This window comes from Elephas maximus, chromosome 3 (genome assembly GCF_024166365.1).
Source record: "Elephas maximus indicus isolate mEleMax1 chromosome 3, mEleMax1 primary haplotype, whole genome shotgun sequence".
NCBI lineage: Eukaryota > Metazoa > Chordata > Mammalia > Proboscidea > Elephantidae > Elephas > Elephas maximus.
This window is the reverse complement of record NC_064821.1, coordinates 45438507-45454036: the sequence shown is the minus strand read 5'-3', so window position 1 is coordinate 45454036 and position 15530 is coordinate 45438507. Positions and strand designations below refer to the sequence as shown.

At 52.2% G+C, this 15530-nt stretch overlaps 1 protein-coding gene across 2 annotated transcripts in view; it reads left to right on the top strand.

The window, feature by feature from the left end:
• ACOT7 (acyl-CoA thioesterase 7) overlaps positions 1-14955 on the top strand; it is a 133651-nt gene extending 118696 nt beyond the window's left edge. For both annotated transcript variants that reach the window (XM_049877752.1, XM_049877753.1), the window contains exon 9: positions 14568-14955. In XM_049877752.1, coding sequence (XP_049733709.1) covers positions 14568-14666 — 99 coding nt within the window. In that variant the 3' untranslated portion in view covers positions 14667-14955. The remainder of the gene's footprint in view (positions 1-14567) is intronic.
• Positions 14956-15530: the final 575 nt, after the last annotated feature.

Below are 15530 nucleotides of genomic sequence, written 5' to 3'. Positions count from 1 at the left end.
TGCAAACTGGGCGGCTGAGCATCTGCCAAGATGCTGTTTCCAAGTAAGGCCAGATTCACAGGTACAGGTTTAGGACTCAGACATATCTTTTTCGAGACCCGATTCAACCTGTCACTGCTCTGTACAGCTAATGAACATGGACAGAGGTGGGGTGGCAGGAGTGGCGGGAGGCCCTGGACTCAGAGCCTCAGTCACCAGCCACCGGAAATGACCAGAAAACGTTTTCTAGCTTGAACAGGAGGCAGTGAGGAACCCGGAAGTACAGCTGTCCATCTCTCTCACTCTCTTTAGAGCAAGGCTTACTCATCACCAGTGGAGTTCCACCAAGAACACAGTTACTGTTGTTAGGTGCTGGCAGGTTGGCTCCGACTCAGGGTGATCCCATGTGCAATAGAAGGAAACACTGCCCTGTCCTGAATATGTTTGAGTCCGGTGTTGCAGCCATTGTGTCAGTCCATCTCACTTCTGGCTTCCCTCATTTTCACTGACCCTCCACTTTATCAAACCTGGTATTTTTTCTAGGGATTGGTGTTTCCTGATGATGTGTCCAGAGAAAGCAAGACACAGTCTCACCATCCTTGCATCTAAGAAGCATTCTGATTGTACTTCTTTTAAAACTGATGTGTTCATTCTTCTGGCAGGCCGCATTATTTAACATTCTTCACCAGCAGCACTGCTTGAATGCATCAGTCCTTCTTCTGTCTTCCTTTTTCATTGCCTGGCTTTTGCACGCCTCTGAGGTGACTGAAGTACCCTGGCTTGGATCAGGTGCACCTTAGTCATCAAGGTGACATCTTTACCTTTTTTTAAAACAGTAAGGAGGTCTTTTGTAGCAGATTTGCCCAAAGCAATACATCATTTGATTTCTTGACTACTGCTTCCATGGATGTTGATTGTCGATATAAGTAGAATGAAATCCTTGACGTTTCCAATTTCTTCTTCATTATAATGATGCTGTTTGCTGGTCCAGTTGTGAGGGTTTCTGTTTTATTCATGTTCAGGTGTAATCCGTACTGAAGGCTGTAGTCTCTGACCTTCATCAGTAAGTGCTTCAAGTTGTCTACATTTTTGAGTCTTCTTCTAGTCCTGATGCCACATTCTTCATATAGTCCAGCTTCTCAGATTATTTGTTCAGCCTACAGATTGAATAAGTAAGGTGAAAGGATGCAGCCCTGCCACAGTTTTTCCTATTCTGAACCACACGGTATCCCCTTGTTCTTTTCAAACAAGGGCCTCTTGATCTAGATACAGATTGCACATGAACACAATTAAATATTCTAGAATTCTCATTCTTATTCTTTGTAATGTTATCCATAATTTGTCATGATTCACACAGTTGAATGCCTTCACATAGTCAGTAAAACACAGGTAAACATCTTTCTGATGTTCTCTGCATTCAGCCAAGATCCACACGACATCAGCAATGATATCCCTCAGTCCACATTCTCTTCTGAATCCAGCTTGAACTTCTAGCAGGACCCTATCATTATACAGCTGCAGTCATTTTGGGATTATCTTTAGCAAAATTTTGCTAACATGTGATATTAATGATATTGTTCAATAATTTCCCCATTCCATTTGATTGCTTTTCTTTGGAATGGGCAACCAGTCAGTTGACCAGGTAGCTGTCTTCCAAATTTCCTGATACAGATACGTAAGTGCTTGCAGCATTGCATCTGTTTGTTGAAACGTCTTACTTGGTATTCCTTCGATTCCTGGAGGCTGTTTTTCACAATCCCATCCCTGAAGCTTGAACTTCTTCCTTCAGTACCATCGGTTTTTGATCATATGCTACCTATGGAAATGGGTGAGTGTCACTCGATTCTTTTTGTTGCAGTGACTCTGTGTATTCCTTCCATCTTCTTTTGATGCTTCCTACGTCCTTCAATTTTTTTTGCTCACAGAATCCTTCAGTAATACAACTCGAGGCTTGAATTTTTTCTGCAGTTCCTTCAGATTCAGAAATGCCAAGTGTGTTCTTCCCCTTTGGTTTTCTAACTCCAAGTCTTTGCACGTTTCATCATAATATTTTACTTTGTCTTCTTGAACCACCCTTTGAAATCTTCTGTTCAGGTCTTTTAATTCATCATTTCTTTTGTTCACTTTAGCTATTCTTCACTCAGGAGCAAGTATCAGAGTCTCTTCTGACAACCGTTTTTGTCTTTTCTTTCCTTCCTGTCTTTTTAATGACCTTTCACTTCATGTATGATGTCCTTGATGTCTTCCCACAACTCTTCTGGTCTTCGGTCATTAGTTTTTCAATGCCTCAAATCTATTCTTGAGATGGTCTCAAAATTCAGGTGGGATATAGTCAAAGTTGTACTTTGGCTCCCATGGACTTGCTTTGATTTTCTTTAGCTTCAGCTTGAACTTGCACACAAGCAATTGATGATCTGTTCCGCAGTCAACCCTTGTCTCAAAATGTCCTTGTTAATGACTAATGCAACACCGTTCCTCTTCAATTTACTTTTCCCAGCATAGAAGACCATATGGATTGTCTGATTCAAAAAGCCAGTACCAGTCCACTTCAGCTCACTAACATCCAGGATATCAATAGAATTTATATTTTTATATTTTGTCAACTGTTACATGCTTCCACCTAGAACGTCACATATGGTCCTTGATGTGTGTTCATGAAGCCCTCACCAGGCCCACAGGGAGGCTGTTCACAGCATAGTTGCTATCTATATAGGAGAGAGGCAGCACTGTTCCTGTGATGGTCTAACTAGAAGGCTCTTGGTTCTTTGCACTGAAAAGGAAGCAAGGGGCAAGGCTTTCAAGAACCCAGACCCGGAACCGACTCCCAGGCACACAGCATGGAGGCCTGGCCTCCTCCTGTTCCTCAAAAAGAGGCAGTGGCAGCAGAAATGCCAGCGCCACTCCTGACCACAGCCAGGCCAGGATGGGGACCCTGAGAGAGTGGCTGAAGAAACACACAGTCCCCAGGGTCTGGGACAGAGAGGTCCCCACACAGGGCCCTTGTCATGGGCTGGGGCCTCGTGGGCTCCAGAGATGGTGACACGGCTAGGAGAGACCCCCACAGGTGTTCTGGACGACTTGAAGGCCGCAGGCTTCTGGGGAATGAGGGGGCCACGCCCAAATCTTAAAGAACTTCCCAAGCTAGCAAAGCCATCGCTGGGAGGGCACACTCTGGCTTCTCCATCAGTCCACATGGTCACCTCCTAGGACGGTATGCTGCCAAAACCAATGGCTTTACAGTTACTTGGTATTTGCTCCCTCTGTTTGTTTAGCCAAGGTTTAATTTCTGGAATAATTTTTTAATTGTGGACTAATTTAAGAAATGCAGATGTCACTGGAGTGCAGCAGGAGCCATGCGTTTGTTCCTGGAAGGGATTGGCCCTCAGCGAAGGAAGTTGATCCCTGCCCCCACCTTGCTGCCAGCCCACGGGAGTGAGTCACAGACTGGAATATTCATGAAGCTTCTTGATCAGTGTCATGCTCTTTCCTTCATTTTGGATGTGTCTGGCAAGGCGTCTGTCTTCAGAGGGGAAATGTTAGAGCCCTGAAGCTGCTCTTATCACTGGATTGATTCATCTTCAGGGACTTCTTATGGCCGTGAGTCCCATATGACCTGAAACTAGGGCGTGAGTACCATGAGTACCATGAGGTGGGCACAGATGAGAGGATGCAGCCCTTCCCACCAGCCCAGGCCCTCTCTTGCTCTGCCTTGAGCTCAGACTCTTATTCCAACAATGGCCCTTAAGAAAGATATGTCCACCAGGAACCTCAGAATGTGACCGTATTTAGAATAAAGGTCATTGCAGATGTAATTAAGGTAAGGATCTGAGATGATGTCATCCTGGATTAGGATGGGCCCTAAATCCAATGACCAGTTGCTGCCAAGTCAGTTCCGACTTCTGGTGACCCCATGTGTATCAGAGTAGAACTGTGCTCCGTAGGGTTTTCAGTGGCTGATTTTTTGGAAGTAGATTGCGTGGCCGGCCTTCTGAGGTGCATCTGGGTGAACTCAAACCACCAACCTTTTGGTTAGCGGCTGAACACATTAACCATTTGTACCACCAGGGACTCCTAAATCTAATGAGCAATGTCCTTAAAAGAGACAGAAGAGGAAAAAACACAGACACAGGGGAGAAAGCCATGTGAAACCCACGTGGAGACGGAGGTAGAGACTAGAGTGATGCTGCCGCAAGCCAAGGAATGCCTGGGGCCACCAGAAGCTTGGAGAAACAAGGAAGGGTCCTAGAGCCTTTGGAGATAGTGTGGCCCTGTTGACACATTGATTTTGGACTTCCGGCCTCCAGAACTGTAAGAGAATACATTTCTGTTGTTTTAGCTGCCCGTGTTGTGGATCGAATTAAGACCCCCAAAAATATGCATTGTCAATCCTAATTTCTATGCCTGTGGTTATAATCCCATTTGGGAATGGGCTGTCTTTGTTATGTTAATGAGACAGGATTAGTGTAGGGTATGTCTTAAATCAATCTCTTTTGAGATATAAAAGAGATTAAACAAGGAAGCAAGAAGCAGAGATGGGGAAAGAGATGCCAAGCCACCTGAAAATCAGCCAGGAACAGAAGCTTGAAGAGACAAGGACCTTCCTCCAGAGCCAGCAGAGAAAATAAGCCTTCCCCTAGAGCTGGCACCCTGAATTCGAACTTCTAGCCTCCTAAACTGTGAGAACATAAATTTCTGTTTGTCAAAGCCACGATTTGTGGTATTTCTGTTACAGGGGCATTAGATAACTAAAATAACCCGGTTTGTGGGTTTTTATCACGGCAGCCCCAGAGCACTCACAATGCCCCAGACAGCCACGTACCTGCCTCCTCTTTGCTTGAACAGTCTCAGTGCTTTGGAGACCACCCAATCAGCCTGTTCCATAGCCAGCTTTCAAAAGAGAGGGCCTATTTCACCAATGGTGTGCTTTTTTGTGTTAAGATGCTAGTAAGTTCTGTGCATAGAATATCAGGTTCTTACTGCTTCGTTGCTGTAGATTTCAAGTCAAGGTGACTTATTGCTCTTTTGATTTCTACATTACATGAAAAAGTACAGGGGGGCAAGCTCTCATGGGGAAGCTGCTGGGCCTAACCACAGAATTTCTTCTGGAGGCTGCCCTGCTCGTCTGGAATCTGCTTACCCTTTGCGAGGGGCCAGGCCAATGCAGGTGACAGACAAAGACCACTGTTTACTCTCACTGGTAGACAGCGCTTTGGAAGCCTCCTCGGTCAAGCCAGCACAGGAAGGGCATGCCAGGCCGCTCACGTTCCTTTCCTCCGTGAAGGTTTACAGAAGGATCTGCCTGGTGCCCGGCTCTGTAGGGCACAGCAGAGTATAGGGTGGAGTCCTGAGGCCTGTCTGTCTCCTCTGCTCACGGCCCAGGAGATGTGCTTGCCACGGAGAGAGGATGCTCGAGGATGGCACCCACTGTGCTGCTCACCAGGTGGCAAGGCAGCTGCACAAGGAGAGGGCTGTGGTCAGGAAAGGGGGGTGTTCCAGATAGGCGGAAGGAGAGTAGGGCTGGTGCTGCCTCAGAAGGTGCGTTAGGGGGTCATGGGAGAGAGGCTGGGAAAAGTTGGCTAGGCCCAGAGGGTTTTCAGGCAGGACCAGCTCGTGCGTGGTTTTTCCTGGGGTGGAGTAGAGGCTGTCCTGGGCACATAGGAACCGAGGCTGCTTTTGGTGGCTTGGAGTCTCTCCACGCATTGGCCTGGGGCACCCAACAAAGGCCCTCTGAGGTCAGGGACACCTCCAAACACTGTGCTGAAAGAGGCAGTAAAGAAACAGACCCTGGCACCCCACAGTGGTAGGAGGGTGCAAAAGGGCTCCCCCACCTGCAGGCACATGCACACACACAGGGCCAGAGCATAATGTGCTGCACTCCTAGCAGGAAAGGAGGTACACTGGCCTCTTGTGGGGGCTTGTCCGAGTCCGGGTGTGCTAGATGCCCTCGATCCTGCCTTTGCCACCTTTGCAGAGCCCTGTGAGCCCTGGGCAGGCTGAGCCCTCTGGAGGCAATTGGGGACAGATGATGCTTGAATGTGGGCTCATTGAGCATAACCACCAGTTCTGAATCTTTAACGTAAAGACCACCCCAATGTGGAATTAAGGCTTTCTCGTTTTGATCTTAATTTGTTCGATCACTTGTTGTTTGTTCGTGCATTGGACATATGCCTGCTGGGCCCCTGCTGTGTCCCAGGCCAGAACAGAGGCTGGAAGGACTCTTGGGGGCAAAATGAGCATGTGAGGGTCAGAGTCCCCGTTGCCACCAGGCTGGAGTGCGAACACACACATGGTTTGTGGCCCCTGCCGGGCCTTGGCAGACAGCAGCTTCAGCCTTCGTTGTAAATGTTCGGCTCGGGGAGCTATATGGGCGTCATGCCTCTGTGGGACGCTATCAGAGGTCCAGCAGTGGGACTGAGTCCTGGTTCTCTTTTCTGAAGGGGACCTTCACCCTCTGCTGCTTTTCCCTGAGAGCACCTGGCCTCCCCACCCACCTCTTGCAGCATCTTCCCTTTGTCCTTTATGTAGGGGGATTTCGTGGCCATACACGGGGGCAGTTATTCTGGATCAAACTGGTGCATCTACGTTTGGGGACAGTTCCTGACGAGGGTGTTTATGCCTCGACAACAATCTCATCATTTAAGGTTTCCGGCTGCTTCCCTGTGGAGGCTGCCAAGGTTCACTCCTGCGTCTGTCAGCATAGCAGCAGAGTTAATTAATCTGGGCCTGCAGCCTAAGGGAGTGGGGGGTGGGGAGGCGCTGCCACCACTCAGCCTGGCTCTGCCTCCTCGGAACAGGCCTCACCAGTGCCTGGCCCAGCCCTACCAGGTCAGCTCCTCAGCTGGACCTCGGCTCTGGGGACACAGTGTGTCCTGGATGCTGGAGCCTGCCTTCACCTAGCAGAGAGGCCCCTTATCCATGGACACAGCCACCACCAGGCCCTGCCAGGTGGCCTGGTCATGGAAGAAGCTCTGACTACCCCCATCATTGTCTTGAACCCCCTCCTGCTTCCCACTGTGAGCACAGGAGAGGGTGCCATGCAGCTCCTGCTTGAGCCTGTCAATGCCCTCAGACGCACAGGAAGTTGTTCTCTCACCCCTGGAACCCTCTTTGCAATAGACCTTCAGTAATTACAAAAAGGACAAGCTATTGATTTCCCCGAGAGGGAAACTTAGTCACTGCCTTCCGTGCCAAGCTCAAAGCACAGAAAATGCAGAGTGGAAAACATTTGGTTTGCAGTGCCAGGCTCTGAAAGCCACAGGCTGCCCCTCCACGGGAAGAGAGCCCAGAAGACACTGCTGGCAGGAAGAGGAACCAGCAGGGGAGGACTGGGGGGATGTGAGTGGAGGCCCAGGCATCCAACACGGCTGCAGATGGAGCAAGGGGCTCGGCACCCTGCCAGTTGTCAGCTTCCAGAGTAAAGGAGAGGAGCTACCCTGGGACCCTCCTCTCACATGTACCCTGTGGAAAGAGCTCGTGGGGAGGGTGTGGGCCTTAGGATGACCTCAGAGCAGATGTCAGCACCCAGGAGTGCACCTGTCACTGAGGGAGTTTGCGACCACAACAGGATCGTGCACCCAGAGCGCCAGGCACCACAGAAAGCGCTTTGCTGCATCTCTTCCTCGAGTCCCCGCTTTACAGACGAGAGAACCCGGCCCTGGGAAGGTGAGTGGGCGCCCGGGGCGCACAGTCAGGGTCATGGCACTCCATCGTCTGTGTTCCTCACTTCCCTTGCACTGTCCCTGCCACCATCAGGGCCCCTTGGGCCATCTGTACATGCGGTGCCCTGCACCACGCTACCGCCAGCCCCCTCGCAGTCCCCCCCGCCCTCTCTTGATGAGCATGGGGTGCAGGGAGCCCTGCGGCCCGAGCCCTTCTCGCGGCCAGCAGCTTCCACACTTGAAAGCCTCTGGTTTCCCTCAGAGGAGCTTTTCCTTCCCCTCCACCCCCAGCCCTCCATTAAAAACAGCAACAGCCAACAACCTCTGTATTTATTTACTTTGTGGATGGAGGGAGTCGGGCTGGAGGAGGCGGCAGCTGGGTCGTGGGAGGGGGCAGCGTGCCTGGGAGCCAGCTGTCTCATTCCATTCGCTCCACACGCAGCAGGAAGTGGCCCCTCTTAGTCACTCAACGGGGAGCTGCTGATGGGGCTCAGGGGCTGGGAAGCCGGACGCCCACCACCCCTGAGGCAGGGACTTCTCCACATGGCGATGGACACTCAGACCTGTGGCATCTGTTAGTTTCCCTGAGAGGGTGAGTGCAGGACCTCAGCTGCCTGGGACCCCTGCCCTCCACTGTCTTTCTCCTAAACTTCTGCTAGCCGGACCCCCAGGGCAACCAGGTGAGGAAGGCCCAGCAGCACCAATATAGCAGCGCACGGGGGTGGGTGCTCGAGGCAGTGCAGTGGAGACTCAAGTGGCCAAAATACAGCTCCAAGCCCGGAACATTCCACACTGCTACCATCACAAAGACAGAAGAGAGACAAGGCCCCAGGGGCTCCTTCACCGCTCTCACCAATGTTTTGGCGCATCTCCCGCTGGCTGCCTCTACGCCCTCCATCAGCCATTCCTGGCTTTGTCTTAGGGCAGAACCCGGCGGGTGCATTAGCTGCAGAACGTGAAGCATCGGAGGAGATACATGAGGCAGCCTTGAGGCCCAGTGCTGGGTCCCAGCTTCTCCCCACGCCCGAACCGAGGATTACTATGCTGTGCTAGCAGTGTGAGCGTGAATGACCTGTACGCCAGCCTGTGCCTCCTCAGGCCATGTACTGACCAAGCTAGTGAGAAAAGGACCTGGAGCCATGAACACCAAGTCTGGAAAACCGAATGGCCTGAAGGGAGCAGCTGTGGCCGTGTGAGGCCATCTGGTGGTGGCCAGGGGCTTGAGGGCTGACTGGGGTCACAGGGGTTCAGGAGGCTCTGCTAAAGTGGAAGGGCAGGGGACAGGGTGGGGACGGGCAGGCAGCAAGGTGCCTGGGATGCAACAGGTGAGGAGGCCGTGCCCTGGGTGCCCACCCTGCACTTATACCCTCTGCACCTCGCTTGCCCTTTTCCTGACCCCATAAGGGCCCAACTCAAATGGAGCACATGGTTCTACACCAGCTTTCAGATGCTGTTGTTGCCATTGTTAGCTGCTATCAAGTTGGCACCCGACTCGTGGGGACCCATGTACAATAGAACAGTACACTGCACAGTCTTGCGCCGTCCCCATGATCACTTGTGGATCGGACCGTTGTGATCCATAGGGTTTTCACTGGCTGATTTCCAGAAGCAGATACCCAGGCCTTTGTTCCTAGTTTGTCTTAGTCTGGAAGCTCTGCTGAAACATCACAGCAGCACTCAAGCCTTCACTGACAGATGGGTGGTGTCTGTGCGTGAGGTGCTTTGACCGGGAATTGAACTGGCATGTCCCACATGGAAGGTGAGAACTCTACCACTGAACCACCACTGCCCCTTTTTCTAGACACTAGTGCTCCCCTATGATTGTCCCTCTTCTCTCCCCACCCCTTACCCCAAATGCTGAGGATTCCCCCATGTGCTTGGGGAAAGTACAGGGGTGACAGCCCCAACGTCGGACCTCCCTAAATGTGGTGGGAGTGTTGACATCTTGCTCCCGTTGACAATCTGGGATAATCTGGCTGCTGGTCACACGGTCATAAGCTTTGGCATTGCAACCTAAGCCAGCACCGAAAGCTCAGGGCATGTCTTTGTTCTTCTCAAGTCCCACATCCAGGTGTTGACAGAGGCCCGGTTTAACCCGTGCATCAGGTTTTTAGAAACGCAGAGGCCTGTTGTCATCAGCACCCACGAGATCCACTGTCAGGGGACATGGTGGAGAGGAGGTCACTGCAGCTCTCAGCTCTGGGTGTGGCCCTCCCTATGGGCAGGGATGGGTTGCGTGCAAGTAGCCTATCCCCAGTGCATGCCTGTAGACTGGACCTGAACACCACCAGTACTGTCCTGAAATAGCTCTGAGTACACCCAAGGGGGTTAAAATCGCTCCTGGGTGCCCTAGACATGTGTCCCAGCACTGCCCACTACCTGCATCAGTGAAGTCGGGGGCCTGGGGGCAGCCAGCCCATGTCCACTATGCCTTTTGCATCAGCATCTTTGCTCACAGGAAATCTGGGAGTTTTCTGCATAAATGTGGAAGAAGCTGGGCCACTTAGATGCTATGGATTTGCCTTTCTGGGACATTTTATACCAACAGAATCCTATAATATGTGGCCCTTTGAGACTGGCTTTTTCTTTTAGATGAAAATATACAAAACATACACCACTTCAACAATTTCTGTGTGCATAATTCAGTGACATTGGTCAGTCTTCAAGTTATGCCACCTTTCTTGACAATCTTTTCAAAACTATTTCCCCATCATTAACACCAACTCAGTGCCCCTAAGCTTCTCATTTATCCGTTCGAGCTGCTGTTGCCAATTTGATCACATATAAATGGTTCTTTAAAAGAGTATAATGCTTAATGCAGACATTCTTTTCTGACCAGGCTGAACTAATATTTGGTTCAAAGGTGACTTCAGGGGATGGTTTCAGCTCAAGATTTAAAGCTTTTCTCAGGGTAACAGTTTCAGGGATCATCTAGCCTTGATGGCTCCACAGAGTCTGGATTCCATGAGAATTTGAAATTCTATTTCTCATTTTCTCCCCTTCTGATCATAATTATTCTGTAGAATCCTTGATCTAAATGTTTAGCAATAGTAGCTGGGCACCATCCGGTTCTGGTCTCATGGCAAAGGACGCCGTTGTTCATGGAGGCAATTGCACGTGTATTGTGAGTGACTGGCTTCTTTTGCCTTTTGTGTTTTTTTTTTAATGACTAATGTTGACAGGGGCAGTTGGGAGGGATGTGGTCTTCACAACAACCCCACAAGGTGGATATTGGCCCAGTTTACAGAAGAGGCATGTGAGTTGTGCTTGAGCATATGACTAGTCCAGGCAGAGCCAGGATTCACACCAGGCCCTGGAAGGGTAGCCAGGTTGACTTTGGGCAGAACAAGGAGGCTGCTTCTTGATGGGCGTGTGTAATGGCAGGGCCCTGCGGTGGGCCGGCTGGGCCCTGGCCATGCTCAGTGGCCTATGTGGGAACCAGCCCATTCTGAAAGCCAGCCAAAATGTAGACAAGCTTCCCGAGAATGGCCAGTGTTCTGTCCGGTATCCCTGGGGCTGCTGGGCAGCTTTGAGGGCGCACGCAGAAAGCTGATAGCAGGAGACACAGGAAGCTATTCTCACTCAGCAAACCCCAGTGGGGGTATGGATGTTCCTTAGGGAAAGGGGTCTCTGGCCAGGCCACTTTGGGAAAGGCTAGATTCAACCCAGTCATACAGATTATATACTTCCATGTTCTTAGAACATGTCCCCACAAGCCTAGTTGATTCTGAGGAGGGCATTTGGCGTGCAGTTTCCCAAATCTGTTTGGCCACAGACCCTTAAAATGCAGGTGGCCAGGGAGCCTCATTGGGTTCTACCACTGGGGAAACAGAGGCCAGGGGAGCTGCAGAGACCCTGCTCCTGTCTGCTGTCTACAAGGAACATTTGAAGACTCTTCAGTTGGGAGCCAGACCCACGGACAAGTGGTGTCCAGCCTCATCCTGCTGGGGCCTTGGAAAGGAGCAGTAATAGGTGCGCAGTGTAGGCAGTCCAGAGGAGTCTGCAGACAGACAGACACAGAGGGTGGGCCGCTCCCCAGCATCCTCTGCCCCCTCTACAAATGGAGGCCCCTGGCCTGAGCTGCTGGCCCACGGCCCCAGTGAACAGCCTCTCTCCAGAGCCAGGCCTTAGGTGAGCCATGCCAGGGCACCCTGATGGCAGCTCTGAAGCGTGAGGCATTGGCTTCATAGAGTCACTTACTACCTCTCCCTTTAGCCCCAAGAGCCCTTAACTGGAGACCCAAGTTCCTCACCAGCACCCCTTGTCTGCATGCTCCCAGGAACAAGGGAGGAAGAGACAGAAAGTCTCCTGCTCATGTTCAACAGTGCTGACCTTCATGGGCCAGCTGAGGGTGTGGTGGTCGGCTCCTCCCAGACCGCCCGCCTTCCCCAGGCCAGGCTCCAGCTCTTGCATTTGAGGTCTTTTCCTTTCCAAGCCTCTTGCCTTCTATCCCTCCTTTTTCCCTGGGAGGCAGATATGCTACCAGCTGGAGGGAAGGCCAGCTCCAGAACCCAAGCCAAGGGGCCCCGCTTTTAGAGCTGGTGGATCCTTAGTGCACAGTCCAGCCCACCCACCCCTTCCCCTTCTCCGGCTCTATTCCCAACCCTGTGTGGCTGCCACTGCTGCTCCAAAAACAGCAAAGCCCCGCACCAGGCCCTGGCTCCCGGCTTCCCAGCCCTGAGACCCCACCTACGTCCCACAGGGCTTGCTGTGCCCCAGACGGACCTATAGGGTCCTCCTCCCCCAAGGACCAGCCACAGCTGCTCCTCTGGCTGAGACGTGGCGTTTGGCTGCTGCATTAGGAATGAGAGCCAGAGGTTTCTCCCACCACACCCCATCAAGCTCCAGAGAGGAGGGGAGGAAGCCTTGCTGTCCTAGCCTGCTGGCCTGGCATTCTTGGCCACTCCCGATGTCCCCATTTGTGCAGGGATGGGTGAAAAAGGGGTAGGAACCTCTACTAAAAGTGTGGTCCACGGACCGGCAGCATCGCCACAGCTGGGCACTTGATGGAAATGATGGGTCTCAGCCCCTGGCCCCATATCCACCGACCCCAACTGTGCTCCTGAAGACTCCAAGTGGTTAACGTGCCCGTGGACATGCAACCATGCCCAGCAGGAGGCCCTGGATGTGGCAAATGTATTCCTGGGGCACCACTGGCAGCCCATCAGCCCCCAGGAAGTTCAAGGGTCTTTCCCCCTTAGAACTGCCAGCTAAAGGGAGACAGACATTTCATTTTCTGTTGGTTATTTCAAGTCAAATGCCATTTAGTCTCAGAAATTTTATTAAAATGGTCAGCCAGAGATGAAACTGGAGCAGCAGGAGGGAATTCTTCAATAAAATGCCTCAGAAAAGCCACCATTTTGCCTGCGTGCACCAGAAACTCTTCAAACAGGAACCAGACCAGCTGTAAAGAGCCCAAGCCTATTTCTTTAAATACCCGAAAGTTCCACTGGCTCCAAGCTGGCGAGGCTTGACAGTTTACACCTGGTGACATTTAGCGCACAATTTCAGAGGAGGCTGGGGGAAAGGGAATATTTGGTCTAACCTGACATTACTTCCCGGCTGATTGTTCCCTCTTCGGCCAATATACCACTTGTCTGGAAAACACTTTGGCCCAAAAATAGCTGCAGAGCTTGGTGTCATTGTGGATGAAGGTCACCTGCCTCATTTCCGTGGCTTTTAGACACCCACTAAGTATCATCATCCTGGAGGGTTGACACAGCCCATCATACCTGAGTGCCGGGCCAGGTGAGGCCAGAGAGAACTCTGCAATGGGACAGAGCTGGCACCAGGAAGTGACCACTTAATGCTGCCACCATGGCATCTGCTGGGGCCATGTGACTCAGCATCCAAACCAGGCCACTCTTGAGGGCAAAAGAAGGCACTGTTCATTATCCCACCAGGTCAACAGGCATAAATCAGGACTGCTGTTGTTAGCTGCCATTGAGTCGACTCTGTGCTCCACAGGGTTTTCCTGGCTGCAGTCTCAATGGAAGCAGACTCCTAGGCATTTTTATTTTTCCACAGTACCGCCGGATGGGTTCAAACTGCCGGCCTTTAGGTTAGCAGTTGAGCACAAATTGTGAAACCTGGGCTGGTCAGCTTGATTCTAGCCCTGAGTATGGGGACTTGTTAAATCTTAAATTGCTCAGAAGAAACCCCCCCCCAAAAAAAACCAAACCCAGTGCCATCGAGTTGATTCCGACTCATAGCGACCCTATAGGACAGAGTAGAACTGCCCCATAGGGTTTCCAAGGAGCGCCTGGCAGATTTGAACTGCAACCCTTTGGTTAGCAGCCGTAGCACTTAACCTCTATGCCACCAGGGTTTCCTTTGCTCAGAAGAAGGAAGCAGCAAAGGGGGTGATGATGGTCCAGTGCTACCCCCTGCCCATGGAGGAGGCACCATCATGCTGAGCCACCAGGCACTCCCTCGGCCCCCGTTTCTCTCCGGGTGCCCCGTGCAGATCACTGCTGCTCTCTTCCCCAGCTCCAGCTTTACGCTTCCCCCCTACGCGCACTTCATCAAGTTTGTTTTTCAACTGAAGCTCACTACCAAAGAGACACTGGGCGTGGAATTCCACCTGCCAAGACAGGTGATGAAGGCACAGCCAACTCAGTCGTTTACCGCTTCCTCGCCACCATGCCAATCCCTTTCAGGCTTCCCTTCTCAGTGTTCCCTCCCGGAACTCAGTCACTCTCTGCTCTCTGAGCCCCTCAAAAGCGGGCCTGTCGGAAAGGTCGGGCAGTCCCAAGGGGTGGGGGACCTCTGAGCCCTCCTGGAATGGTTTGTCCAGGTGGGGGGGGGGGCGGGCAGTTGAGTGCCCCGGGCAGGGTCACTGACTCTCCAAGGCGGGCACAGGTCCCAGACTCCACAGTCAAGGGACACCCCTCTTGCCTCTAACCAGACTGTTTCTGTGTGTTGTTGCAGCCGGAGACAGAGGACGAGAAGAAGCGCTTTGAGGAAGGCAAAGGGCGATACCTGCAGATGAAGGCCAAGCGGCAGGGCCAGGTGGAGCCCCAGCCCTAGACGCCTGCCTGGTGGGGACCCAGAGCACTGAACCCCTTAGGATTTGCCCTTCAGCCACAAACCCAATTAACATTGAGAGCTGGTGTTGTGTGAAGTATTTGTAACGCAGTATTAACCTCTACTCTGTCCTAAAAACATACACCAAAGCTTATTTATATTATTCCAGTGTAAATGCTACACAGTGTTGTCCCCGCACCCAGGGCCTTCCATGGGACCCTGGGGATACTTCTGTCACTGTCAAGTATATGAGGAATCCAGCACCATTAATAAAGCTGCTGTTTGGCTGGGCCCACAAATCCCATGTGGTCCTTGGTCTCTGGGGGCTGCTCTCGCACTGGGCCCAGGATATGGGGGCTGGGGCTCCGCGTGGTGCCAGACTGAGGACAGACCACAGCTACCCCTGCTCTGCCTCTCTCTGCAGTGGTCTCAGCCCTCCGCTCCATGGGCCCCATACCCCCTCCCTGCATCCCTTCAGAGCCAGTACCCGCTTGTACCTCAGAACCGGGGGCACAGCAGCCCAGACCTATGTCTGGCTGATGACCATGCTGACTAGAGAGAATGCCATCCCCCTGGGCCCTGTGTCCCACCTCTTGGCCCCGCAGACCCCCTGCCACCTGGACATCAAAGGCAGCCCAAGCCCTGGGGAAGGTTGTGGATGCTGGGGCCACCTGCCAGGGGAGTCCCACCCCCGACTTCCCAGCTGCCTGGCTTTGCAGATACCAGTCTCCCAGCCTTGCATAGCCTACTGGTAAATGGGGGTAGCCAGACTGTATGAGAGGCTGAGCCCCCGGCCCACTAAAAGCCTGGAGACCCCAGCCCTCTTGGGGCCAGCAGAGCCAGAGGCCAGGGTCCTGCTGAATGGGG